Raw genomic sequence first — 27,620 nt, forward strand, 5'->3', positions numbered from 1 at the left:
ACTCACATGGTGAATATTACAATTAGCGCCGCAGCGATAAAAATAATCACCAACTCATTTATTAATAAATTCATCTGTTTGAGGTTTCTTTTTAAAGGACAAAAGTAAATTTTCTCCAATTCCAGCCTTTTAAATGTGAATATTTTCTGTTTTCTATAATCAGTTTACTGTATATGTGGGCTTAGGGGGAAAAGTGATTGACAGTTTTCACAATTATCTGACATTTTAAAGAGCAAATCATAAATCAATTGGAATGGAAATGGAAAAAGGACTACATGGATCATTAGTTGCAGGGCCTCTTTTAAAAACTGAAATGAAAAAGCCTATAATGTGACGCACCTTTTCCCCTCAACATAAAGTCACTCGAATGCTTTTCTAAACCAAAGTGAAGAGATGTGAGAGACGGAAAAACACATCTGTCAAGCATTTCCTGCTCTCCAACAGAAAAACCCGGCAGCCTCTTGAAAACAGAAACAAAAACACAAATAAATTCCTGAAACAAGGTGATGAAACTAGTTTCTGAGAAGCATAAAAAATAACTGTTCGAGTGGATCAGAGAGGAAGAGAGATGTCAGAGACGGTGTGTAAACATGTTGCGAGGCAGACTCCGTGTGTGAGGCCCGTATAGAGGCGAACAGAGATATAACCTTTGTTTATGAGTGCAGGCGGACCGGTTGACAGAGTGTGTAAGTCAAGCGAGGCCACCCCCACCCGCAGATCTGCTGGCACGCATTAATCAAGCACCAGGGGAGGAGAGGAACGCCTCAGCACACCTCCGCAGGACTTTCTAACCAGAGGGAGGGAATGACCACAAGGTTATTGTACCTCCGCGAGACGCAGAGAGCAGCTCTGATTCAACACCGCTGCGCTGAAACGCCTCTCCATAAATGTCTGTGAACAGGCGGGATGATGGCAGAGACTTTTTAACGTCAGAGAAGAGTCATTTCACAGCGTGAGTTATTACAGCAATAATATCCAGGAGTGCGTCCTTCAGGGTGATTATGGCTGTGACAGTGGTGCAGGAGATGTGAGGCACAGATGGGGATTATTGCTGTTTTACAACTGGGAAAAAAGTAATACAGGAAGAAAACTAATTTGTGTAGATGTGCGTACAGCTGGAACTCATCTGTGAGATCCATTGTTTGAAATGGCCAGGATAAAGAGCGTAAAGAGACTCATACAAGAGCAAACAAAGCTTCTGTATTATAAAAAGAGCATTTTATTAAAACAAAATGCTTATTTACAAGGCGAGAATAATAACACTCGTGTTGGAAAAATCACTGTACCTTTACAAAAAGGGGAGAAGTACGCAGACAATCTGCGTGGGAAGGACATATTAGCATTAGAGCTTATTACAGTGTCTATTTGCCCAGCAGGTTTACTTTGTTACATTTCAACAGGCGGTGAAATCAATGGAGTAAAATGGCTTCTGGAAAAGTCAGACATGTTTGTAAAGCTCAGGTGGGGTAGAAAAAAAAAAAAAAAAGAGAATCTGTTCTTCACAGGATCGCAGAATTCCTCATTCGGCAGGGATGGAAACATTTTTAATTTTAAATACAAATTTGAGGAGATAAACGGCTAATTTAGGAAGTGGAAAAAATGCTTTAGATGAAATACAACAGACGACGCTAAAGCCATCAACAGAAGATTTTCTCCTCTTAAATAAAACTAAACTCCCGTCAGCTTGAGTCACTTGATACTTACACAAATATTAGGACCGTTTCCTGCTGTACTGAAAACAGGGAAACGTCAAACATACTGTCATTACATTATAAAAATAAATACACGTGGAAAGTGAGGTTGTGTGTTCGTAAAAAGAGTCCAGTTTTAAACTATAAAGAATACAGGCGAGACTCAGGGCCTCTGTTCAGCTTGATTCCACTTAGAAAACTAGTTCAGTACTTTGATCAACATACATGTAACACCCTCTTCTTTCCCTGCACCTCCTCCTCCTCCTCTCAGAGCCAGGGGTGCCACGCAGGATCCATGCGGCACAGGTTATCCAGGCTGTTCGCCGCAGCCACCAGCGTGTTCACTTTACTCTCTCCTCCCTCGAACTGAGCCAGGTTGTGGAGGCGGGTCATGATGGCCGTGACGGCCTTCTGGACCAATGAGACGAGCTGCTGGGAGTCCATGTTCTCGGGCTGGCCGGCCGGGGACAGAGGCATGGACGTGTCCTCCTGGGTCTTCTTGTGCCAGGCGATGATCTCGTCACGGAGGACCGCCTTCAGGATGCCGTCAACCTATCAGAGACAGGAAGTGAAGATGTTCTACTATTAATGAGGAATCACATTCTCCCCTGAAGTCATCAAAGATTTCGACCTGGGTCACAGTGTAAACTGCATCCACAGACTAAAGCTGGAGATATACTTACTTTGAACTACGCGTTTGTGCACATTTGTCGGCCGTCCCTGCGTCTGTTGCTTTTCAAAAATTAACGCTACAGGTACGCGAGAGGCCGTATGCACATGAACAAGTAGGGGCAGTGTAGCGGCAGAGGGGATGTGACAGGGTCAATATAGCATCAGGGACAACAATGGCCGAAAGTTTTAAATACAAGCTGATAGACACAGTCTGTACGATGTATCGTAGCCACTGCACAGCGACAAACATGCCTGTCAAAACAGCTGGCGACAGATAAGTTCCATTTTAGAAGTCGACGTGGAAACCCGGAAAACTAAATGGAAACAAGTCCGGGACCGTTACGTCCGTTCACGGAGGAATATGTTAAAGAAACAGAGAGGGGACGGTGCAGACGGTATGTTCTGTCCACCGAACGTGTGCCTTTCTCCTCTAGTGTTGCCATGTCTGTTGTTTACAGTGTAGTTGCACACGGCCTGAGCTGTCTGATGTGCCCTCTAGAGGTAACCGCTAGTAACACGCGTAGTGCACAGACAAGTATGTTCACAAATGCGTTCATGACGCAGCCGGTTGTGTATGCGAACACAACCACCCGTAGACCAAAATATATGAATGAAAGTGCTGGAAAAAAGATGCAAGTGGACCTTTTGTTCGTATTGTTTTTGGTCAGATTTTATATCTTAACAAAAAGATTCCCCAGAACTCTTTTTGGTGAAACAAATGTTGCAAAACCTTTATACATGTGTATTTTATAGCACTGTAGCTTAAACATTACAGTTCTTGATGAGATTCTTCGCTAACTGGACAACATTGAATCCGTCTGGTGTTAAATATATGTTTGTATGCCAGTCTTGTAGCTATTCTTTCCTCAGCTATGTGAGGAACGTGTTTAACTCGGAGTGAGACCAAAAAACATAATAAAACCTCCGTTTATATAAAGCCAGTGCCAATTACAAACAAACACGTAAAACAAAGCTGTTAAGTCAAATTACGGTTGAGTCGTTCATCCTCGGGGGAAATCTCTCTGTGTTGTTAGCAGCTCATTATGGTGACACAGAGCTGAAATACATAACCATGTAAACCATGACGGGACCTCAACACTACAATCATCACCTCAGTAGGTACACACTGTTCTCTCCCCTTCACTTAACTGTTTATATTACTGTGTTGTTGTGGTTTTCCCTGGAGACGTCCGTCTGTGACCACACGAGGCCCTGGCCTCTGGCTCTCGGCCATCACTAGTTCGCGTAGTCACGCGTTTGTTTATTTGGATCCAAACCTCTCAGCTGCCTCCACATCAGTCAGGCTTAAAGTATGAGCCAGAACTAAACATAGACACCACACGGCTGTCATTACTGTCCTGCTGCAGGAACACTGTGCGGGCCTCTGGCTGCTCGTGCTCGTTACTCTGTTTTTGTTTGCTTGTGCCTTAGAGGACTTCCTCTCCGGGTTTGTCCAAGTTTTCGTGGTAAACAAGGAGAGTTTGGAAAGAGCTTCAATTTTACAACAAGTCACTATGTCGAAAAAAATATCCACCCTGAAACTGCCTGCTCTCACACCCTGTAACCCTTAAAGGTTCATGTCTTATGTGCAAAGTGTGAACATAGTTTACAGAAGGATGCAATAATTGTGTTCCTTAAACCTACAGTAACTATTTCTTAGGCTTCATGAGGACAGCAGACACAGACACACAGCTCTGTTTTGGTCTCCACCTACTTTCTAAGACTAATCCTGGCTCTTCAGCTGCCAAATGTGTTCACCAGCTATTAGCAAACTTTGTCTACTGTTCAGTGCTGTGCAGGCAGTAGTAAGGGGATGTTTACTTTTTTTTTTGGGTGAAAATAACCGGCGCTGCATCTGGGAATTATGCAGCGCATGAGAGTAGCAAGAGTGAACCAGAACATGAAACCAAAACAATAAGCTGAAAGATTCCAAAATGCTTTAAGCTGGGAGACATTTCTGCCAGTTCAAGGCGGGATTATTACGCCTGTTAAATTTCGTCTTCCATTTAAAACGAACGGAGGCAGAATGGTGGGGCGAAGTTGTCCCGCCTCTGAGCCGACGTCAGAGGTGGTAACAGAGGTGAAACTGCGTCTGTGTAAACAGCGGAGCCGGGAGGACAGAACAGCGCCGTGTGTGTGTATTTGAAGCATGCGCTGTTAGTTTACACCTCTCACACATTTTGCTTCCGCAATGCTTTGTAAAAACACAGTGGGGCGGCTTTATGCCGGCGTTGCTTGGTCCAATGTAAAATAAAAAAGATGCCATAATTTAAAGCCGCATTACAGAACTTTAAACTTCAAATCATTGCTACATCCTGGTTATAATCTGAAATTATGAAAAGGCTCAAGTGTGATGTGAAATTATGGCAAATAAATCTTCTTACTCAAAGATTCAAATCCAACATCTCACATTAAATGTGACATTTTTTAACAGCCCTGCCTTTAATCACATGTTATATTCAATGTTTCAATAACTGAGCTAAAGAAAACCTATAATCATAATAACAGCTACAATTTAAGAGCAGACGAGTTACCTTAAAGTTCGGCTGTGCGAAGCATCTTGCCACAGCAATCATGGAGGCAGTGAGCGGGCCGGAGACCCCGATGGTCGTCAGGAACTCGGAGATGTTTGGCGTCAGTCGGAACGGAACGGGACGATTAGCGTCCAGGTCGCCTGTGGCGTCGTTGATGTCGAAGCGGAAGTAGGAGACGTTCAGCTTCCCCGTGTCCTAAAGACAGAGAACAGATGCAAGGGAAAATTAAAGCAGGAAGACATGTTCAATTTAGCACTTTTCAAAAGCAGCACGATCAAATACAGGAATATCTTTGAATATTCTTTCCCCACAGTCCTCATAAGCCCTGCAAGAAAATAAGTCTTCTTTAGAAATGCGAGGGGAGCAACAAAACAAGCTCACACCAACAGAATGGCTGCAGTTATTGATCTGCGTGCCCCAGACACCGTAACACTTCAAACTATCAGCAGCAGAACATCTATAATCCTCACTTCACTCCCACTCCCCTCTCCCTGCTCGCTGACTTAAACATATACAGCCCAGTTTTCATCCATAAGCCTGCGTTTATGTGCAGGAGGACTGCTACACGAGCAGCCATTCCAGGAAGATAAGCTCCCTTATATGAAAAGGTGAGTGGCTCTGACAGCTTTATAGCGGACCATTTCATCTCAGCTCCTGCTCCCTCTCCTCCCTCTCCTCCTCATTTAATTCCATCTCTCTCTCTCTCTCTCTCTCCTTCTGTCATTTGCTCCTGTGGGCCCCAGCGGAGGGCCTCGAGGCAGCGGGCTGAGACACCAGCAAACCCCCAGGAGGCTCAGATAAGCCCGCAGACAGTTGGCTGTGGAGGGAAGGCGAAGAATGCTAAATCAGCACAGTAATGGCCGCCGATGGCTTCATTTTGGAGCTGGTGTGTATGAGATGACGCAACATGAGTGTCACGTGGACACTTGAGGATGTGAACGGTGACCGTATTGAGTTATTCTGGATATCTGAAGCTTTATTAGTAGCTGAAGGAAGGTAAGGGTGGGGCACATGATGTTTTAGCTGTGATGTCTCCTGCACCCTCTTTCTCCCTCTCTCTGTTTGTGTGTGTTTGTGTGCGTACACCCTCCGTACCGTAATCCTCCTGTGTCTAATGGGATCTGCCGAGTGGAACAGGCAGAGAGGGGGCTTAATACCAGTGCTTAGCTGCCCAGAGGAACGCCTGTCAGCAAAGGCCGATTAGGATCAGAGGGGAGGGGTGGCCGACTGACACAATCATCTTTAATAATGACTTTGAGCAAAGCTGTCTGCGGACCCCGAGCGGCAGCAGCAGCCGGATGCGCGCGGACGTGGCACGTGCTCAAACACGGCCTCTTCAAATTGAAACGTCTTTGATAGCTGTTGAGCGGAGCGACTGAATATAACGTTCTGTCAAAACATCCCCGGCATCGGCTGACTGATAGGAGGAGCGTGAATGTCACGGGGGAGAGCTGTAATTCATACAGCCAGATATGGAGCGGGTAATGGTGATCTCTTAATGCATCTATGAGAGTGTACATCTATTGAATTAGCCCCTGTCAAATGGATCCCTCTTGCCCTTGACAGGACGTCGACACGTCTCCGCTTGTGTGTGTTCGCATGCGCCTCCTACCTGTGCGATTTGCAGCATCTCGGGGTTCAGCCTGTTAAGGTGGAGCATGAACTCGGCCAGGCCGATGAGGGCCAGCTGGATGGTGAACATCTTCCGGAAGGTCCAGTAATCGGTGGCGTTGGGGAATGTGTGGAGGGCCCACTCCTTCAGCATGCTGCGGGGGACCATGTTGCCCTGCACCTCCTTCAGGATGTCTCGGAGGACCTGGTGGCACACAGGAGGAAGGGTAAAGGGTTAGCATCAGATCTGAAAGCAGGTCATTTCCCAGCTTTCTTTAATACCAACAACAAATGTCAGGCTTTTTTAATCAAAGAATTTTGCTGCAAAAGCTCCGTATGAGTACCAACGTTGTAGTCTGAAGTTACACAATCACAAAAATGGACATCAGTCACAGAGCAGGCAGAGATTTTTCCACCAAAATGACTTCACTGTATAAAATGCAATGCAGCTTCTAAAGACAAAACAACATAGGCATCAGGCCTGGCTACTCTTTCTGTCTTTGTGATGGATAGTTAAGTTGATAATCAGTCTCCAGGAAGAGCTGCCATCATTTTAAAGTTCTCCATCAGGTTCATGTTGTGTTTTTTCTAAATAAAGAATAGATTTATTTTTAGATTACCGTAAAATCCAGAATATAAGACACAGTCTGTTGTTGGGGGTATCTCAGAGGGGAAAAGGTTTTCTATAGATATTTATTAATATAAACGCGTATACAAATTATTTCAACACTGTTTAAATTTATGTTTTGAATCACATTCAAAACACGAATTATAGCCTACCATCTGTTTCGCCATGTCGAGCAGCCTACAGTAGCGTAATTGTTCTGGGAGTGGCCGCTGCACTGTCGATCATGACGCTGCATGTCCGTGACAAAGCTTTAGCTAGTTTATAGCCCCATTGTCTGGGTAAAATACCGTCACACAATAAAATGCCTCTCTTTTTAGATGACATTTCTTTTGAAAATTGCATCTTATACACCAAATTTTACGGTAATTCTTCTTTAAAATATTCAGAAAAATGACCAAATATGGAGATTCATTGTTTCTTCTAGACTGAAGAGTCTTTGTCTGTGTCGGCAGTCAAATTCGGTGTATAAGACGCATCTAAAAAGTGGGCTGCATCCTTTTATCCCATTATACTGGTGCGACCAATATACCAGTATAAAATGCAGAGAGAGGTATTTTATTGTGTTACGGTATTTATCCCAGACGATGGTGCTATAATGTAGCTAAAGCTTCGTCACAGACACGCGCTAGTGCAGCCACCATGCTCAGAACAATCAACGTTACGGTAGGCTGAGCTTAACTACCGCACCGGTAGCTAGCAGGATTGCAAACTCGACCTGGTGAAAACAGATGGTAGGCTGTAATCTGTGTGATTGAGCTATAGAACACATTTTCCCCCCAAAAAACAGACTGCGTTTTATATTCAGGATAATACGGTAAGTTTTCCCTAACAGAATGATATTATTCTCCTACATAAACCATAAAGAATGAATGGGATTATCTAAAAAATGTGCTGAAAACAATGCTATCCTTCATAGCTATTAAAAAGTTCTGACAATGCCATGGCTGCACAATAATGCACAACAATCAAGGCATTAAACGCAGCTGTCCTATGCCCTGTCTCTGTGTTGTGTGTATGTCTCTTTAAATAATCGTCTCTGTACCTGGTGGCTGGCCTGTGTGCCCCTGGCCTGCACTGTGGCCAGACGGTCGTAATATCTGGAAATGGGGTTGTCATGTTCGATGCCCTTCTTGGCGCAGCGTTGTTTGTAAATTTCCACCAGCGACAGAGACGAAGGGTTGTCCTCCACCAGACGCATCTGAGGCGACACTGCCACCACTCGGGGCACTGCAGAGAGGGAGGAAGAGGAAGACGGGATGCAGGTGGGGAGGAGCAGAGGGAAGAAAGCCAGAGAATAAGAACTTAGTAAACACAAACTGTAAACATATGGCTGCACTTGCTTCCAAAGTGTAAACCACACATCTAAACCTGCAACTAAAATACTCCACAGTTGGGAAACAGCTGCAGTAAAGGCGGGCCATCGCTCAACACCAAGCGGGGTCAAAGGAGGTAAAAGGCTGCGCGTGGGTCGCCCAGTGAGAGCAGTCTAAACATTTACATACACTGGCACCCAAAATCAAATCAATAGCAGCCTTTCCAGTTGGGAGGAAATGGGTTGGAAGGGACTGTTGAATTCCCCGTCCATATTTCCCCTTAAACAAACCAATCAAGTGCATAAATGGAGAGTGGGCAAACATCTGGGTGGAGGCAAACCACGAGGGGATGACAGGGGAGGAAATAGCGCATGAAAGCGAATTGAAATTGTGTGTGTGTGTTTGAGTGAGACGGAAACAGACAGAAAATAAGAGGGTCACTGCCAATTGTTTTCAGCACCAGAGATAAACAGATTTGTGATGAACAAACACACGTGACAAGAAAAAAAAAGAGAGACACAAGCTTGTGAAATGTCATCCCTCATGCACACAAACGTCCATCTCTCTTCTCCTACCGGTGAAGAAGAGGTGTCTCTTGGTGGTCTCCTTCCTCTTCTCCAGGCAGGGGTTGAGGAGGCGGAGAAGCTGCAGGACCCTCTCCTCCCGCCGCGACTCGGTCAGGCAGGCGTCGTTCATCACCAGGTAAGGGTAGATCTTGCCGTTGTGGCCGCGGATGTAGAGACGGCGCGCTGCTGTGTTGTGTTTCTGAACGATTTCCACTCTGGGCATGAACCTGGAGAGAGACGGAGATGAAGTTATAAACAATGTGGGAGGAAAGAAATGTGAGCACAACTCTTCTGTGTGCCTGGTTGGATTCATACATCCTGTTTACTAGGTCCAGGTATGTTTGTGTAGAAGAGTCCTTTACCGTGCGATCTTGATGTAATAGTGCGTCGGTTTGGGCATGAGGAATTCCCCGGGGATCTCCACCTCGGCCGTCTGTGCGGAGAAGTTGCTGAGGAAGCGACACTTCTCCTCGATGAGGAAGAACTTAGGCAGCTGCTTGGTTTTAGCCTCCAAGATCTTGATCCACTTCTTAAGCTTGGAGATCAAGTTGTGGAGCTTCATGGAGCCCGGGACACTGAAGTCAAAGTCTGGAAGGGGAGTAGAGAAGTTTTCGTTACAATGAGAACCTCCTCTGGCATTTTTCTCCTACTCTTTAGCATCTTTCCTGTCTGTCAACGCAGAAGGAGATTAAAAAAAGATGAACGTTAATGAACAAATGGCTTTTAAATAAGAGCGGCCTGGTGAACTGGAACAAACAAATATATGAAAGTCATTCAAAAGTGGTCACATTTAATCCTCAGGCCGGGTGACAAAGTCTGCACAGAGGAGTCAAGGTTTTACACTTTCCCTTGCCAAATCAAATATCGTCAAAACGGCCTTCAGCAAGACGCTAACCTCCAGAACTGTTTCAGTAGAGCTGCAGTACAAGAGTGTAACATAGGGGGCAGCTCCCATGTGTGTTTGTCTATGTGTGCGTGACCTTTAACCTTTCCGGCAGCAATATATTCCTCAAGCGGCAACCTCCTGTTTTGAAAAATGAAGCCAATGCGGAAGTGCAGAAAACTGCAGTTCCTCGAGTGGCCACTTGAGGCTCCAGAAAACAAGAAATAACATTACGGTAGGTGGGTAAATGCCCGTTTTAACAGCAGGAATAAACATGTTCACAGCCTGGTACAAAAAAAATGTTTTGTTATACATTGTTAATTTTATGGTTCAAGATAACTGTATGGGGGTGAATTTTTTTTGGACCACACCCGTTTTAATTATATGAAGCCTTAAATCATAGGGGCTGGTTCGCTTGATTGACTCCTCCTGGGAAAGTTAAAGTAGCTCATTCACGAGCTAATGAATCAGCCACAGACTGTTTAGCTTTGATAACTTTTTCAACTACTTGCTTTTCTGCAACACCAACCTCTCCTCCAAATTTGGTCACTTCAGGCTCCAGTAAACCAACATGGCGACGGCCATATTTCGGCTTCATTTTCGCAGTCGAGAAACCAACGGGTGACGCGACGGTTGCTATGTCCATTATATACAGTCTATGATATTCCCCTACCTGTGCTGTAAATATGTTTCTAAGAGACGACGCTTAATAAAACACGACAAGAGGTTTAAAATTAATCAAAAAGAAAACACAAAAAAGTAGTCAAATATAAATAAAGAAAATAGAGTTTAAACTCCCTTTAAAGACCCCAAATGTTACAGATTAATTAAAGTGAGATGTGGGTGTTTACTTTACCTTTATGTACCCAGTAACATGAACTGAGAGCACCTTGTATTTCACAGTAAAGGCTTCAGGGAGGGCTCCGGCTACACAAACCAACATCTGGGAAAAGTCCATTCTAAATATTGTGCTGGCCGCTCCAGCCGCGCGCTGCCTTGCTGGAGGGAACTTCACGGGTAAGTTATTCACGGCAGGCCGGCAGCACAAGGAGAAGTGTTTGCTCTATCGACTTAAAAGTCCCTGGTGGAGGCTGGGAGCTGATTAAATTAGAGCTACAGAAATTAGAGTCTTAAAGTATTAAATTCCTGTTTCAAGTCACAACTCATATTGCACATAACATATTGTGATGAGCCGGAGGAATGACGACGGAAAGAGAGAGGGGGAAGCGAGGCAGTCGAGGTTTTTCCATTTTAGACTAAAGCCCCCAGGACATGAATGCAAACACACACACACGCATAGAAACACACACGGCAAAACCACCTCTCCTATTTCAGTACACCCTGTTTGAGCCGCCTGTTATAATGAATCCATGAAACTGCAAGGCCTTGCCATTTCAGGCCCGTTCAATCTCCCCCAGAGTGAGACCTCCTAATACTTTAAATAAGCCCTTTAAAACAGCCAATGTTCTTTTCGGAGTGGCCCTATTTCGCCATCCGTCTGCCTGCAATTCACCTGCCTCGATAGCACGGGGAAAATTGAAACAGTCCTGAGGAATTGCAGCGCGACAACAATTCAGCGCCATAAAAGTGTATAATGCTTACAAATAGAAAGAACGGGACGTGCTGCACTCCTTGGAAGCAATATAGTAATATAATTCCACCTTATTGGATATAACACATTTTACCTGTTTGAGGCACATAGCTTACATTACTACAACTCATACATCCCTGAATATATAAATAATTATGAATGTATGAAAGGAGCGACAGCCTTCTTTGAAATGTTTGAACCTTGATCCTCAAATGTGTGACATTTTCACCTGCAGACACTTTGTAAGAGAGGCTCTGTCTCTGGGGTGCATTAGAGCCAGCAAGAGCAGTTTATTTTCAGTGCCCCTGAACTCATCTTTAACCTCTGCTCTGTACGCTCGCTATAGGAAAAAGGACGCCGAGACAATGAGGTGGTGTGGAGAGTATTCAGGCTGCTCTCTGACCTCTGGCAGGTGTTCTCCAGACCACAGCGGAGGATCTGCACTGCTGCACCACACCATGGACCCAGCCTCAGGAGGGTGGGCTCCTCTGTGTGTAGAGCCATCATTCTCTCATGACTCAGTGCTGGATTGTGTGTGGCTGCATTCAGTCAACTTGGTGAGGTGAACTTTGGAGCGTTTCAGAAGTCTTCACAGCAGCATGTTTGGGAGTTAGAGGGGATGCTGCCAGTAAAAGTTCACATCTAAAGCGTGTGACTGCTAACAAAGCCAAATGCTTTACAGAACTACATTCAGTTACATCTAACTGTGCTAAATGTAACTTTGGCATGACGATTCAGGCACAGAATTAAAAAGCCTGAAAACTTGTCTTCTGACAAAAGTCTCTGGATGGGATCCACTCCTAAAACAGTAACTCATGCAAATAGCAGCCACCGTAATTGGATTTGAATGCCTCCCTGCTGCCAAATGTTATATGTGCACACATAAACCCATATTTTCCAGCCCACAAACCCTGTGAAAGCGAGTGAGCCGCTAACGCGGTGTGGGGAGTGGGAGCTTGGCTGCTCAGCGGCTCCGTAAACCCTGTTTGTTACGCTCTGGAAGCCGTGTGTGGTTTCCGTCTCTGTCGACCCCCGCTCCCGAGTCGCCTTGGGGACAGCTGGGTGGCGATGGTCGGCAGGCACCCTGCGAGGCAGAAGCCCCGGTGACGCCTGGCTGCGTGAGCACAGCTGGCGCCGCGACATCTGGTGAGATTCATCAGCGCTCGCTCCGAGTCTCGCTCGCTCCTGTTTGTGTTGTTCAATCAGTCAGTACGTCGTGTGTCGTTCTCATGCTTTTGCGCGCTAATACCATCACACCTGTCTGGTGTTTCCTCTCAGGCTCTCACTCCTATTGGTTCTCTTTCCTCTCTTCCATCTTTAACGCTCCTGTCTGACACTTTCTACAATCATCAGCTCACTTATTACAATCAGGTGATAGTCACTCACTGCCTTCATCCTCCTCTAAACCAGGGCCAAACACATTAGCTCTATTGGCCACTCTCAGGAGCAGTGGAGGGGAAACGCAAAGAAGAGACTGAAGAGCAGAGAGAGGGAGGAGGAGGTGGAGAATGGAAAGGGAGGAGTAGCTGTGTGGAAATGTAATAAAAAGCAGAGAGCTGGTGGTGTGAACATGTATGTGCAGTCGGTCTGTGGGAGTAAAAACGAGTCAGCAAAGAGTGTTTCTTTCTCGAAGGCTGGGAGCTGCAGACAGCTTTTGTTTAAAGTGGGTCCAGCAAACTGTGGTTCACCTCCCTTATGCAATGTAGGAAAACAGACACGCGGCTCCAGAAAACAAGGGAATGATTGTTTTTAGGGAAAGTGTCTCAGAGGAGGCCTTGGCTTTACCAGACCTGCACCTGTCCGGCTGGATTCCACAGCTCGCACATGAATCTGAACACAGGCCAAAATGACTCTTTGCTTTACAAGCAGACACAGAAAAACATCACAGACGTTTTGCTTTGAAATGTGTTTATCTAAATCTGAGGGAAGATCAGAGAGCTATCTCTCGTTGTAGAGTGACTTGCTCAACACCTCGCAGTCCAGATTGGCGAGGTACAAAATGTGCCACGAGGAGCTTTTTAAAGGATTCAGAGAAAAAAAGAAGTACATTTAAAGACACAAGCTGCCTACTGTTGATATTCACACTCCATCAATGGATCATCTAAGACTCAGTTCAACATTAAACCAGCTGGACAAATTAGCAGACTTTCTGTTAGGTGATGTATCATCTTACCTTGATAAACTGATGAACAGACAAGAGTTGTTTATCAGAGGTGTACTGAAATATTCTACTCAAGTAAAAAGTAGCTCACTTAAAAAGTACTTAAAGTAAAAGTTACTGTTTTTATAGTGTTGCCATGGTTACCTTACACATGCATCCTATGCAAAGAAATAAACTGAAACTAACGACCTTTTGTCAAAGAGTAAGATCCTTTGTTCAACCAGAAACAGCAGTTATGTAGCTCCCTTCAAACCCACCAGACTCCATTGACAAAACAGTCATTTCATCTTGCAGAACACGCGAGTTGCTGATGGTCTACCGTTGCCTCGATCGGTTAGTTTGTGTTGTTGTGTGGTGTTTTAAAGGGTTATTTCGGTAAGCTCCATTGTTAATGGAGTCTGCTGGCTTTGAAGAGAGCGATCTAACCACTTGTAGTATCTGTAGATAAATATTTTACTCAGTAACGGATTTGTTGTCATCTCTGATGAATAATTTTCTCTGTTAAAAAGAACCAAACTACCCTGCACGCTTTTAAACTAACATACAACATAGAAGAAGAATAAAGTGTTCCCTCTGCCAAAGCAGCTTCAGTAGCAGTAAACTCTGACTCCACCTGTTCAGCTGCTGCAGCATTGAGCTTTATTTATTCACTTTAGGTAGAGAAGGCGCTGTGTAAACAATGCCGGGTTCCCTGACAAAGAGGATAATACAGTAGGTGTAACCTTCATCTCCAGCCACAATAAAAAAGCACTTGACTGGTGGCTGCTGGTACTTAGCATAAGTGGAGCAGCACTACATTTACATTTCAATATAAAACGGGCCAAGGCTGCCCGGTGCCAGTGTGCTGCAGGTTATTTTACTCAGCCACTACAAGCACTGAGAATCCTTTTCAGCCTGATATAAAAAGCTGCCAAGAAATGTAATAATTTAATCACAGACTGAAGAGTTGTATTGTAGCAAATAATGTTTGACAGACTTTTAAACCCTCCTTAGACTGAAGACAAAACTTTTTCAAGAGTTCAGTTTTATAGTTCCAGCTGAGGCAAGAGCACACAAGAGTCTTTGGCTGATTTCACCAAACATGGAAAAGTTTTAGGAGCATCAGTGTTGCAGCGAAGATTATGGTTGCAACCACTTTGCGTGCATTACAACAAATGTGTTCACCTACTAGGGGTGTCACTTTTCAATCGAAATAGGATATATCGTACAAACCTAATGAACAAATTAGTAATCTGCTGTCCAGAGTCCCATAATGCGCTCACATTTGAAGTAGTGTGCCTTGTATTCCAACAGGTGGCGATAATACGCTGCCTGCTACAAACCAACGGAGTAAACTAACGAACCAAGCTGTTGTCAATGTTGGATCCCATCGGCTATTGTCTGACGATGATATAGTGGACAGCGGTGAACATGCCGGGGCATGTAGCCGGCGGTTAGCAATAAACGACTTCCTTTTCCGTTCGGGAAATCTGAACGCTGAATGGCTTTGGTGACAGGGGGGATTTATCTCAAGATGAATTTTAGATCTAGAACGGATTGTTAGCTGTTAATAAGAAGCTAAATCATCATCAGATTGCCCCTGACGCTGGCACGTTACGTTCTGCCTGCTTTTGCTCTCCACACGGACTGTTTTTCCTGCATACGTCGCAGCCTGCTGATACGTGATTGGTCAATATTACTTGACTACAAGCTTACTACAAACGGAAACCAGAACACCTGCTGTCATTTCTATGTAAAATCTTTAAATAGAGATTAGGCTGTTGTTGACCTTTCCTGCTTTAGCGTCCCGACCGTAGTCAGAGAGCACAGGGGAGACTTATTGTTGTTCTGCTCCAGGGCCGAAGCTGTAGCTAGCTTTGAGGCTAACTCCCGTCACTTTATTATGCAAGCAGCATACCTAAACTGTACTTCACTTCTGTTGTTTACACAGCTACCAATCACTCTTTTCTCCGCTCTTCCGCTGCTCCGGTCCCCGACACCTCATCTGGTTAGAAACCTTAATTACATTACATAACACCGATGCTACAGCTGCAACAGTGACAGTCTTGACAGCACCCATATTAACAGCACCAGTGTCCACGCAGATACAAAGTGACTGGTTCAATAAATGGCCACAGAGGCGAGTTGAGCACCCGTCTCATCAGTGAAACTAGTGTAGACACACAGAAGCACACATGCGCCGCTTGTTTACTGTAATGTGGCTGACGTGTGATGTGGGGCTTGAGGGGGAAGAGGTGGGAGGTGTTGCTGGTTTTGCTGTGCGGCCAGTTGTCACACCTTGTCAAAAAGTCAAAAATAAAAACTTTTTTTGGGTGTCTGAAAACATATGCTTCACATTTTGTCTCAAGTGTTATGTTGAAGTTGCAGAAAGGTAAACCAGCCGTGCTAAATGTTAACATGGCTGACAGCCACCAAACTAAAGTGAACAAACAACATAGGTTTAAAAAGTAAACATATGGACGACCTCAAAATGAAACGGCTGCCCTGTTTGGCGTCTCATCCAGATGTGTGTGTATTCCAAAAGCAAACCGACCTGTTGTGAACTGGCCCTTCATCTTCTGGAAAACGGGGTCCTGCGCTGTGGCCTGGGCCCGCCGGGCGAGCGACTCGGAGGCGGCGCTGGAGAACATGGTGGAGACGTTGGAGACGTTCTCCAAGCCGACGCCAAAGGTGCTGACCAGCTTCTTGACAAAGTTCAGCGTGTGCGGCGTGATCTTGGCGTCCGACACTGCGCCGCTCTTCTCGAAGGCCACGGAGTAGCATTTGGCCAGGCCCTGCTGGAGCTGCCTCAAGACCTGCGGCGAGGAGAGGAGGAAGTTACAGAAATATTGGTATTTTTAAGCAACATAACCTCCAAACTAGTCCAGTCCTTGATGAAGACATGAGGAACAGAGTGCACATGTTTCCCAAGGAACATAGGTGCAGCATGATGTCACACTTTAACCAAAGCAGGGAGCACGATGGCATCGCGTGCCTCTGCACCTGCCTGCCCCGCGGAATGAAGCATCACGCCTGCAGCTGCTCCAGAGTTCCCCTAACCATCACAGATAATCACACAGAGGTACACACACACACGCACACATCAACAAACTTCCAGCCCTAAATCCCCTGCCCCATCCTACACGCTTGCTGCACCCATCCATCACCTGTCGCGCTCCGCTGCCTCTTTCTCCCAGTGTTCTCCTCCACCCACAGACGAGATACCGCGGGTGGACGCTGCCTAGCATGGCGAAAACAATTTGTAGCAGCAGCACGAGTTGAGTTTGTATGATTGTGGCAGGGCGACTTCCTGCGCAGACATGACTGTAAGTCGTCACATGTTCTTCAAAAATATCTAAAACGTGAACATAAGCTACAATTACTATCGTCATGGCAACAGATTAGCTCAGTCAGGAAATGACATGTTTGCAGACGAGTCAGGACACCGCAGACTAAACAGATGTGTCGGCCCACCAGTGAGACTGTGGTCATCTGCTTGACCAGGTGGCGTGGCAGACACAAGATGTACACACGACCCTGTTTTCACACGTCACACAAGCAGCCGACTAATTCTAAAAAACCAGACACTCAAAAGCAGCATGTTTTGTTCTTCTCACCTCTTCATGCCAGTTCTCCCTGAACCACACCATCTGGTCCACGATGCCCTCCAGGGAGGAGAGCAGGGTCGGGTGGAGCTCCCGCTGCATGTGCATGATCCGGCTGCAGCGCCACATTGGGGCAGTGGCCCGGATAGGCCCCGGGTCGGAGCCACCCGAGTGAGGCTGCGCCCCTACTGAAGTGGGCTGCTGCTGTCCGGATGCATCTAGGAAAGGAGAAGGAGAGGAGGAAAACGGAAGGAAGAAAGGAAAGAGGGGAAAGAGGGTGATCTTTACCTATCTTTACATTTAATAACTCAGCATGTTAGAAGTTAAAAGAGCTTCTTTGTAAGTTTAGAGTGTGCTAAAGAGGCAACACACTACAGCCATGTTTACTCACCACTCTTGTAGCGCTCCCTCTGCTCGATCTTGAGTGTCAGGTAAAGGGTGCGGATAGGAAAGTAGACAGCCTGGGGGTACACTCGTCCCACCTAGCAGATAAAAGAGGGTCACAGATTACATTTCAAAGACTCCCCCTCAGGACCGCGAAGGAGAGAGAGAGAGAGAGAGAGAGAGAGAGGTGGAGGTGATGGAGAGATGGTGGAACAGAGAGACACTGTTTGTGTGTGAGAGAGGGAGATATCATACTGATACAGCCAGAGACCTCTGCTGTAACACAGGCAGCGTTTGAAGCTTTGAGTCAGGGGAGTTAGGGAAGTTAAAAACACGTCATGGCTGAATTACAAAACTGAATGTGACTGATGATGAAATCGCCCTCAAGACTTTCAAGAAAAGTCACCGACAACATTGGGAGGCTTAATGGTTGAAGTCAGGACATAAGAGACGGCAAGTTTTGAACGCAGAACAAATTCAGCTCAAACTTGGTGCAGGTAAAATCTCTTTGATAACACAGCAGGTAGATTAAGTGCCTACATAACATGTATAATATATGTCTCAGTTCGTCACAGCTCACTGAGAAAGTAGGATATTAGTTAGCAACATATCAGATATCTTAACGTGGCTTATTAGCTTCTTCAGTGTTGTCTTTAACATAACACTGATTTATTTGTGGGAGTCGGTTCTTGGGAGTCAGGATTCTTGTTGGCTTTTCCCCGCAGAGAAGACGGCTGTTTGCAGTGATGAGAAGACAGGTTCTTTTATGTAACTTTAACCTTGTTTGTTTTGCTCATCTATTGCTCGCCTCCCACCGTGTCAGACGGAGTGTGAGACAGTAGCAGGTCCGCTCTGAATCTCATTTTGTGCAAAACAATGCCATTAACTGTCATATAAGGCAGCTAATGAATTAGCCTTAAAGAGGGGGTATTATGCTGTTTCACATTTTAAGACATATATATAATGTTACAGTGTTGGATATCCAGACTAAACGTGGGTGAAGTTTCAAATCTGTAGGTTAAAGTATGTTGGAGTAATCTCCAGGCTTCTCTGCTCAGGCTGCACTTTGTGACATCACAAAGTGCAGCCTCAGCAGGTTTTGGAGAGCTGGCCAATCAGAAGAAAGCGGGCTTGTAGGGGTGGGGTTTCTTAAAAGGGACAGAGCTGACTGAGTCGTTTCAGGCAGAGGCTGTATGAGAGCCTGCACAAAGCACCGGTGTGAGAAAACTGTGAATTATGCTAAGCTACTCCACAGGTATCACAGAGCGAAATATGAAGCTTAAAATTAGCATAACTGTATAGCATTTGCCAACCCCTTGCTCCTCTCCAGCTCCACCCTCTCCTCAAATATGGTTGCCTCTGGCATTTTCCCTGGGGCCATGTTGGTTTTTGAAGCCAAACTTAATACGGCTTCAATACAGCCACATACAAATTAATGGGTGACGTCTCGGCGTCTATAACCACTTTGAATATAGAGTCTGTGAATGTGCAGTAAAAGCTCTGAACACACTCTCAAACAGCCCCTTTCTTGTGGCTACAACTTTTCACCAAATGACATTATAATACATAAGACAGGGACCACTGCGACATCACACACAGACTTTGCAAAGGAATCACACTCTGAATGAATGAGAGAGGGAATCTCAACTCAACACTGATATATTTGTGAGTGTGACATTTGGCTATCACTGTGACTGCACAAAGCGAGCGCCTAAAGGTAGAAACATGAGCTGTGAAACACAATCCTTAACTTTTACTGAGGTGAGAACAGAGATCTGCTGAGGTAAAATGAGCCCGGCACACAGCTTGTCATTTTTAAAACTTTTTTTTTTTGCTTTTAAAACATTGCACATTTAAAAACTACAGTTAAAAAAAAACAGCATACTGATTATTTATTGAAATAATAAGCGGGAGAGGTCTGCAGGCCTGGCTTTAGGCCCTCTGGATATTGGTGGAACACCAAACCACAAGGTTCTCTCAGGTCTCGGAGCACAATTTCATGGGCGGCAATTACGTAGCTACTTGATCCCTTTTAGACCCTTTGTACGCCTGCAGAGCGAAAGGGATACCTCCACTTCTCAACAGCAACACTGAGCTCGATATGACGAGAAGGGGGATAAAGGTGGATGGTGGAGGGAGATACAAAGGAGAGAGGCAAAGAAAGAGAAGAAGCCTTTTTTCATACTGTAGCCCTAGGCTAAATGGATTTTGGACCCTCTTAGCTTTCTCTGACTCCATCCACATTCCTCTGACATCCAGCCCAGGTCTTCAGAGGGAGTCAAACTACACAAATCAAGATTACACAAAAAAAACCTCTCATGTTTAAAGCTGCCAAGTGTGTGAAAGGATAGGACTACAGCTAAGGAGTACATACTGTACTTCTACAAAGACTGGACAACTTAAACAGCAGTTTCAGATCCCGACAGTTACATTCTTCAACAAACTCAGCTGTCAATCAAACTCTACGTGGTCATTCATTCACAGTTCGCTACAAAGGCAGCACCAAGGCCGGGGAGTCAGATAGGATTAACTAACTGCTGAAAGAGGCGGCGGCTGTTGTGGATCTAAGCCTGGACAGCCTGGGGACGACAAAGAAGAAAAGAAGGAAAACTACTATTACGTTGAACTACATCGAGGAAAACACTTCCCACTTCCTCGATGGTGAGGTAATTTAGCGATGGAGAAACCTTCAGGCACCACCAGAAGCCTTTAACTGCTCCTTTGTGGCTTAAGTGCAGCTGCAGGACGCTTCCAGTACAAAAAGCCACAGCCACAAAAAACTCAGGCTGACTCAGCCGTCAGGGGAAAATGTACAGGGAAACACAACCGACTACACATAGAGTATTCTGCAACTTCGTTGCCTTCTCTTAATCTCTCATATTACAGGGCTGTGTTAAATACTTGGTTCTAATCACGGCATTCTGAGGTCTGTTATTTCTCCATACCTGCTAGCTTAGCTAACTTTAAAGTGAGAAATCTTAGCTTGTTAGCCCATTTTAATGTGAGTAATATAAGATTGTAAAGTTATTTCAATGTGGGTAATATTAGCTTGTTAGCTCATATTATTGTGAGCAATATTAGATTGTAAGCTTATTTCAATGTGAGTAATATTAGCTTGTTAGCTTATTTAAATGTGACTAATATTAGCTTGTTAGCTTATTTAAATGTGAGTAATATTAGCTTGTTAGCTTATTTCAAAGTGAGTAATATTAGCTTGTTAGCTCATTTAATTGTGAGTAATATTAGCTTGTTAGCTTGTTTTAATGTGAGTAATATTAGCTTGTTAGCTTATTTCAATGTGAGTAATATTAGCTTGTTTTAAAGTGAGTAATATTAGCTTGTTAGCTTATTTAAATGTGAGTAATATTAGCTTGTTAGCTTATTTAAATGTGAGTAATATTAGCTTGTTAGCTTATTTAAATGTGAGTAATATTAGCTTGTTAGCTTTTTTCAAAGTGAGTAATATTAGCTTATTAGCTCATTTAATTGTGAGCAATATTAGCTTGTTAGCTTGTTTAATGTAAGTCATATTAGCTTGTTAGCTCATTTAATTGTAGGTAATATTAGCTTGTTAGCTCATATAATTGTGAGTAATATTAGCTTGTTAGCTCATTTAATTGTAGGTAATATTAGCTTGTTAGCTCATATAATTGTGAGTAATATTAACTTGGTTAACTCATTTTAAGAAGGCTACAGGGTTAGCTATGGACGCAGCTTTCACTGTGAGTGTAACGGAATATTTTAAAAACGGAAAACTGAAAGATAATCACTTTTTAAGTAAAAAGCTGTGTAATAAGCAGGATACTGTATAGTAAGCAGGTTGTTATTATTCTGTCGGTGATAACTAACTGCTCACATTACAGTATTTCTTACATATTTCTATAAATATAGTGAATATAAATTTTGCATTTCCTTCCAAAACAGAGAAGTAAGACAGTTTTAAAGTGAAAAATCAACCACTGAGATGAAAAGTGGATGACTGGAGTTAAGAGTTATGGCAAGAGGGAGCTCTAAGTGGCTTCTAACAGCAGCATTAAAGATGAAAGAGGAAGGAAGGCAGAGAGGAAGAGGAGGAACCACAGATCAGGCCGCTAATGGGAAGATAAGAAATGTCATATTTTGGCGAGGCCGAGGCGGACCGAGGGAAAGAGGGCGAGCGGTAGACAAGGAGGAAGCCAAGCGAGGGAGGGAGGGAGCGCGAGAGGTGTTGAGATTCTCTGTTAACTTTTGATTCATCTTCCCTCCTGCCCCCAGGCGCTCTTCTCCTCACCTTCATCAATATTTCAACATACGTTTTTTAAACATCCCGCCGCCGCAGAGAAACTCTAAATTATTCAGGTCAGCGGCAGAGACAAAGCCTTCCATGCATTAAAATGTGGTTTTCTCTTTGCATAGAAAGAGGATGAAGGAGAGGGTGTCAAGCTTTTAGTCTTCAGTCATTACAGGCTGACGGGGCGGACCAAAGACAGGACTGGGTCTCTGGCTTTTATTCATACACATGCAAAAGGCTGGTGCTGGTTTAAGTGTTTATACTGTTATATTGAATTTTTTGCCGATATTCGATATGCCGATATTTTCCAACCCCTTTTGCCGATTGACGATTTCCATACCGATATATTAGGCACATGTTTTTTTCCATCTAATTGCAGAGAACAAGAAGTCTCCCCTGTAGTGGAACTGATATCATGCCTACTCTTAATGTAGTGGCCAAAAACTGCCATACCGCAGACATCTTCTTCTTACGCTTGACGGAAGAGGCGTTATACAAAGAGGTCACGTGTCTGATCACTCACGTTTCTGAGCACACCTGAATGCAGCATCTCCCCCTAAACATGGCAGTGAGGGAGACATGCCCGGACTTGTTTACTGCACCTGCTACAGAGCGTGATCAGTGATTGCCGAAAGACTCTTTTTATCGTGTGTGCGTCCATGAATATGGACGTTTTTTTTGCAATGATGTTTATGTTACACTCTGCTAGCGTCGGCTGTGACCGCGAGTGTTTTTTCAACGTGTTTGTTGTTGTTAAGTAAACAACATAACATTTACATTTGGTAAAATGACGAGAATGTGAGCTAACTGAGTTTCTGTGACTTTTTAGTCTTTATTTGTATAATGTTGATAACTTTTCTCAGGCACTGTGCGCGCGTTAATGTCGTAGCATTACGTCAAGCTTTTTTAGGTAATCAATGAGCATTTAGACATAATTAAAGTGTTGTTTTATCGGCGGAAAATATCAGCAGATGACGATATGCCATTTTCAAGCCATAATCTGCAGATACCTATAACGTGCCGATAATATCGTGCATCCCTAGAAAAAAACGTTGAACCTTGTAAGATCCATGTGTCCTCTATGTAGACTAAAAATATGAAAACAGAATATATACAGTATATATATAAATTCAAGACAAAAGCATAAACATAACATGATGCTTTACTGCTGCGTTCATTTACTCAAGAACTAACCTGCTTTAAGCTGGTTTGTTAATGAGCTCATCAACCAAAGCTCAGAGATGTTTCCTTCTATCTGCGTGCTAAAAAGTAAAGAGGATTCCCAGAGCAATCATCACTACATCACACGCTCTCTCTGTCTTCTCATGAAGCTACATCTATCGTTTACTCTACCCACTTGCATTTTCAAAACCCCGTCTCTTCCCTCTTTACTCTCACATCCTCTGTACTATATTCCTGCTCTGCTGAGAGGAGGGCTGTTTGTCATAGCAGACTACTCTTTGAAGATCACCCACTTCAAATTGTGCGGAAATAATACTCCATTAAGCAAAGCAAATTAGTCCTCGCTTTAATTACTAGCTCTGTTCCCGCAGTGCGGATGCGTACGATATTAACTTTATAATCATTTCTTGAACAAATAATTTAAAAACCAATCCAGCGGGGGACTGGTGGAAACCAATAAATTGCTGTAAAAAGGGACAGTGGAGGAATCTGAATGCTTAATTTGGTAAATAGAAAGCATGAGAGAGGGCACTTTGGCGTGAATGCAGTTCATTTATCTTGATTAGAAAGACGTGCATGAGCACTAATGCTAACGCAGCAGCCAGATGTGCTGGCCCGAATGGATGAAAGAAGCCAAGTGGAGGAAATATGAAAGATTGATGGGTGGGGGAGGCGTCCAAACATGAAGCTGGAGAAGAAGAAATTAAAAGCATCCAAAAAAAGAAAAAAGAGTCTAAATGGTGAGATTACTCCAAAAAAAAGGTGGCTGGCAGATGTTTTCATTGATAAAAAAGTTAATTTCAGACAACAGGAGGATTTTGGCTGAAGCTCAATGGGGATCTAGATCTGGCTTTGGGATAGGAGGTTTGGAAACGGCCTCACCTGGCTGATTAAGTTGAGCAGAGGTTTGCCTTCTGAACCAACCAGGCAGGTCAGGAGCTGCGGTATCCATGCCAACCACTGGATGGGCGGGACTCCAATGCAGTACTTGTCCACAGCGTCTGCCAGGGTGTTCTTGTCATCGAAGCTGAGCAGCCACAACACCTACGGAAGGAAAAACAACAGAAAAAGTGTGAAAATAAAATGAAGGAACAACAACAACAACGCTCTGCCAACAACTGGAAGACACCGAGTGGCGAGAGGTAAAGTCTCTATCATTAATCAGACCATTTCTGCTCTGAATGCCAAGCAGCCTCTTGGCAATCCTTCCCATGATCAAAGCCGAGCCAGCGTGGAGATGATCCCCGCTCCCCTGGTGTGCTTGTGTGTGCATCTACATTATGATGAAGACATTAACCCCACTCAGCCACCCCCGGGGCTCTCCTTAGTGAGCCGACCAGGGTACACAGATTGTGTATAATTACTGATAATGACTGGTCACCTCACTTCCCAGCATCAGGACCAAGCTGTGCCAAACCCAGCTTGGCAGCACAATGCCGGAGGGGGGTCACCGGGAAAAACATCTAATTGGAATGTGAAGCTGGGAGCGGCCATTATTAGCACAGATAATAACAGCAATGGCTGATGGTAACACTGGATGTGCGAGGAGATTATCTATTATTTATCTGATCTGACACATAAAGGTAGCTGCTCTTCCGCGATCAGGATGAGGCTCTTAAATCTGACTCATGTGCGGCTCTTTGACGCGGAGACCCAGCAGGGAGTTTAGTCATGTTTTCACACACTCTCACCCCTATCAAATGATAATAATAAATCTGTTTCAAGCGGCAACCTCCGGTGTTGAAAAATGAAGCCAATGCGGATGTGCAGAAAACTGCAGTTCCTCCAGTGGCCATTTGAGGCTCCAGTCTGATAAATAAACACCTGTCAGTCACCGTCACAAACAGAATCTCCTCCCGGGAAAGTTGAATTAGCTCATTCACGAGCTAATGAATCAGCCACAGACACAGACTGTTTAACTTTGATAACTTTTCTGCAGTACCACCCAAATTTGGTTACTTCAGGCTCCAGTAAACCAACATGGTGGCGGCCATATTTCGGCTGTACTTTCGCTGTAGAGAAACAAATGGGTGACGTCACGGTGGCTACGTGCATTATTTATACAGTCTTTGATCTGTTCTAAACATGTTTTAAATAAAGAAAAAAACAAGACTTCTAACATTTTTGACAACCACTTCAATGTTGGAGCACTTTCCCCATCATAAGAGCATATAGAGGTCTTGTCTGTGCCTCTCGGGGGACTGTGTGAATGCGTGTCTGTGCGAGGCGGTGGGATGCTTGTTAGCGAGGAGTCCCTCTCTTTACCTTCCACATAAGGCTCACTCCACTGCTAAGTATGGTAGCTTCGGTCTGACTGTTAGAGAGAGGTCGGTCCACGTACAGGGTCATGAGATTGCAGTATCAGGGGAGGCCATTAGTCTGTTAACCCCCCGTGCCAGAGGATGGCCTTCACTCGGGCCATCGATCCGCTGTGGGAACCCATCCGCACTGTCTAGCGCTGGACTGTAATCGATCAAATTACTGCTCACTGCTTGTAACTGTGAGTCTGAGAGGGGGGGAATAATGCCTTTCTTCTCATCAGCAGAAATAATGTACAGCCTGGATGAGGTCAGGAAACAAGGGGATTAAAAGTGACCCTATCTGAGAGGAGACCTGATTGAGGCTTTATAGAAACAGGGGTTTGGTGCTTAAATGCTTGATTCATTCTCACTAATGAATCCTCAACGAGAGATAAACAAACAGTGACTATGTGGCCGATGGAGATATCACCTTCGCGAGGTATTTGCGGGACTTGCTCTCGTTCTGGTGCCGGCAGGCGTGGAGGTAGCACGTGATGGCGGAGGCCCCCAAGTGGAGCTGTCGGTCCTTGACGAAGATGTTCTCCAGGTAGTCGCCCCACATGGCCCAGGCCTTCACCAGGACGTCGTGCATCTGTACGGCGGCCGAAAAGGCCTTATTGGCCTCCTCTGACCTGGAACAAGAAAAGGGAGTCGAAGGTGAGCGGCGTTGGAGAGCGAGGGGGGCACGCAGTTGTCAGGGGTGAGAGAGCAAAGGGAGGAAGCTGGAGAGGAAGGTCAGAAGGAGACAGAAGAGAAGGGGCGGGTTGAAAGAGATGGATGCAACACTTGCGTGGAGAGCGAAAGAAAAGGAGAAAGACGGAGTGTGCGAGAAACAGATTATGATGATCACATTCTGAATTATGTACTACACATCAATAAGCACCATATTTCATGTGCTGTAATCTTCAAGGCCCTTTCCCCTCAGCTCTACAGCGTAAGCGTTTAACCCAGCATGAATTAATGTCACAGAGGGTTCAGGTATTTGGCTATGCTGGAATATGAGTTGAACTCCTATCATACTGCGCAGATCGATCCATTAAATACCGGGTGACATACGAGCTTAGCATCTTCCTATTTCATCAGAAGTGACAGGGCTGCAGCAAGGTAAGAACCTCGGGGTAATGGCTATATTTATCTGTACACAAATACTTTGACCGTGAAGAGCACTGCTGCAGCTTAGAGAAATCTGCCGGCTGATAAAACTCGAGCACCCTTGGTATTTTTTTTTTTCCAGTGCAATCTAGCAGTCACACTGTGAGTATTCGATTTAGAAGCTGTTAAATAGCAGGCGAAGAAATAGACAGGTGGAATCTGGCAGCGCCCCCACGTTTTGACTGCGCCATTTATGCTGACAGGGAAATATATTCTGACTCATCAGCTGTTTTCAGCGCGCCGAGCGGCTTCTAACCGCTCGTTGGCACGCGCTGTGAATAATTTTTTAACACACCTTTCAGCCTTTGATTAATAAATAAGATGCAAGAGGCACCCCTAGACGCACCACGCTGCAGTCAAAACAAGGAGACAGGCCTGTCAATGAAAAAGCCTCACTGAGATACACTTTGCAAATGGACCTCCGACATTTTAGGAGCGCTTCCAGGAGCGCTCTCCCACTTACTTACAGCGAAACGTCTCCCAAGCCAATCAATTAAAATGTGTTATTATAAAAGGCATTTTGGCATGTGATTAAGAAATGGGAGCTTGATTGCTATGGGAGTCAGAGCCGAGGACCCACCAGTAATACTTAATGGGGTTGCCTCAGTCACTTTGCCAGTGTTCAAGTACATTAACAGTTCCTACTTCCCGGCTCAACAGGAGCACAGGCACCCAACAGACTGTCAAATCTCTGACACCCGTTTAATTGAATGATCCCAAAATCCTCTGCACATGTGGTTGCACATGCACGCACGCACATCTCTCAACCCCCCTAACCCCAACTCTGCTGTTAATTCCCCCCACCCCCTGCCTGGTGTTAAGGGGGGACTTAATGATTGCAATAAACCCTGCTGAGGTGGAGGCAAGTTTTGCTGATCCCCGAGATTCCCGCAAATTGCCTCAAGTTAATTATTGAGCTGAATATACGTTTAATAAGCCTTCCTCAATTTGTCTTTCACCCCTCAGGACGCCGTGTCACGTCAGAGATGACGGGCGCAAAAAAAGGGGGCTGCTGAAGGGTGTGAGAGAGTGTGGCTGTGGGCGAAGCATCCACAGGCAACCCCTGCAGCCACAAACACAATACTGACAGTGTCACAA

General features: G+C 44.8%; 1 protein-coding gene across 2 annotated transcripts in view; it reads right to left on the reverse strand.

The window, feature by feature from the left end:
* Window positions 1-1,239: 1,239 nt before the first annotated feature.
* trrap (transformation/transcription domain-associated protein) overlaps window positions 1,240-27,620 on the reverse strand; it is an 88,336-nt gene continuing 61,955 nt past the window's right edge. For both annotated transcript variants that reach the window (XM_069664118.1, XM_069664117.1), the window contains 11 exons: window positions 25,801-26,002; window positions 23,953-24,114; window positions 17,626-17,716; window positions 17,247-17,452; window positions 16,184-16,445; window positions 9,378-9,603; window positions 9,025-9,242; window positions 8,179-8,363; window positions 6,510-6,713; window positions 4,898-5,092; window positions 1,240-2,243 (listed from right to left, as the gene is read on the reverse strand). In XM_069664118.1, coding sequence (XP_069520219.1) covers window positions 1,959-2,243; window positions 4,898-5,092; window positions 6,510-6,713; window positions 8,179-8,363; window positions 9,025-9,242; window positions 9,378-9,603; window positions 16,184-16,445; window positions 17,247-17,452; window positions 17,626-17,716; window positions 23,953-24,114; window positions 25,801-26,002 — 2,236 coding nt within the window. In that variant the 3' untranslated portion in view covers window positions 1,240-1,958. The remainder of the gene's footprint in view (window positions 2,244-4,897; window positions 5,093-6,509; window positions 6,714-8,178; window positions 8,364-9,024; window positions 9,243-9,377; window positions 9,604-16,183; window positions 16,446-17,246; window positions 17,453-17,625; window positions 17,717-23,952; window positions 24,115-25,800; window positions 26,003-27,620) is intronic.

The sequence above is a fragment of the Semicossyphus pulcher genome, unplaced genomic scaffold, assembly GCF_022749685.1.
Source record: "Semicossyphus pulcher isolate SPU_LCO1_2020_fin unplaced genomic scaffold, fSemPul1.0.p SCAF_16, whole genome shotgun sequence".
NCBI classification, from domain to species: domain Eukaryota; kingdom Metazoa; phylum Chordata; class Actinopteri; order Labriformes; family Labridae; genus Semicossyphus; species Semicossyphus pulcher.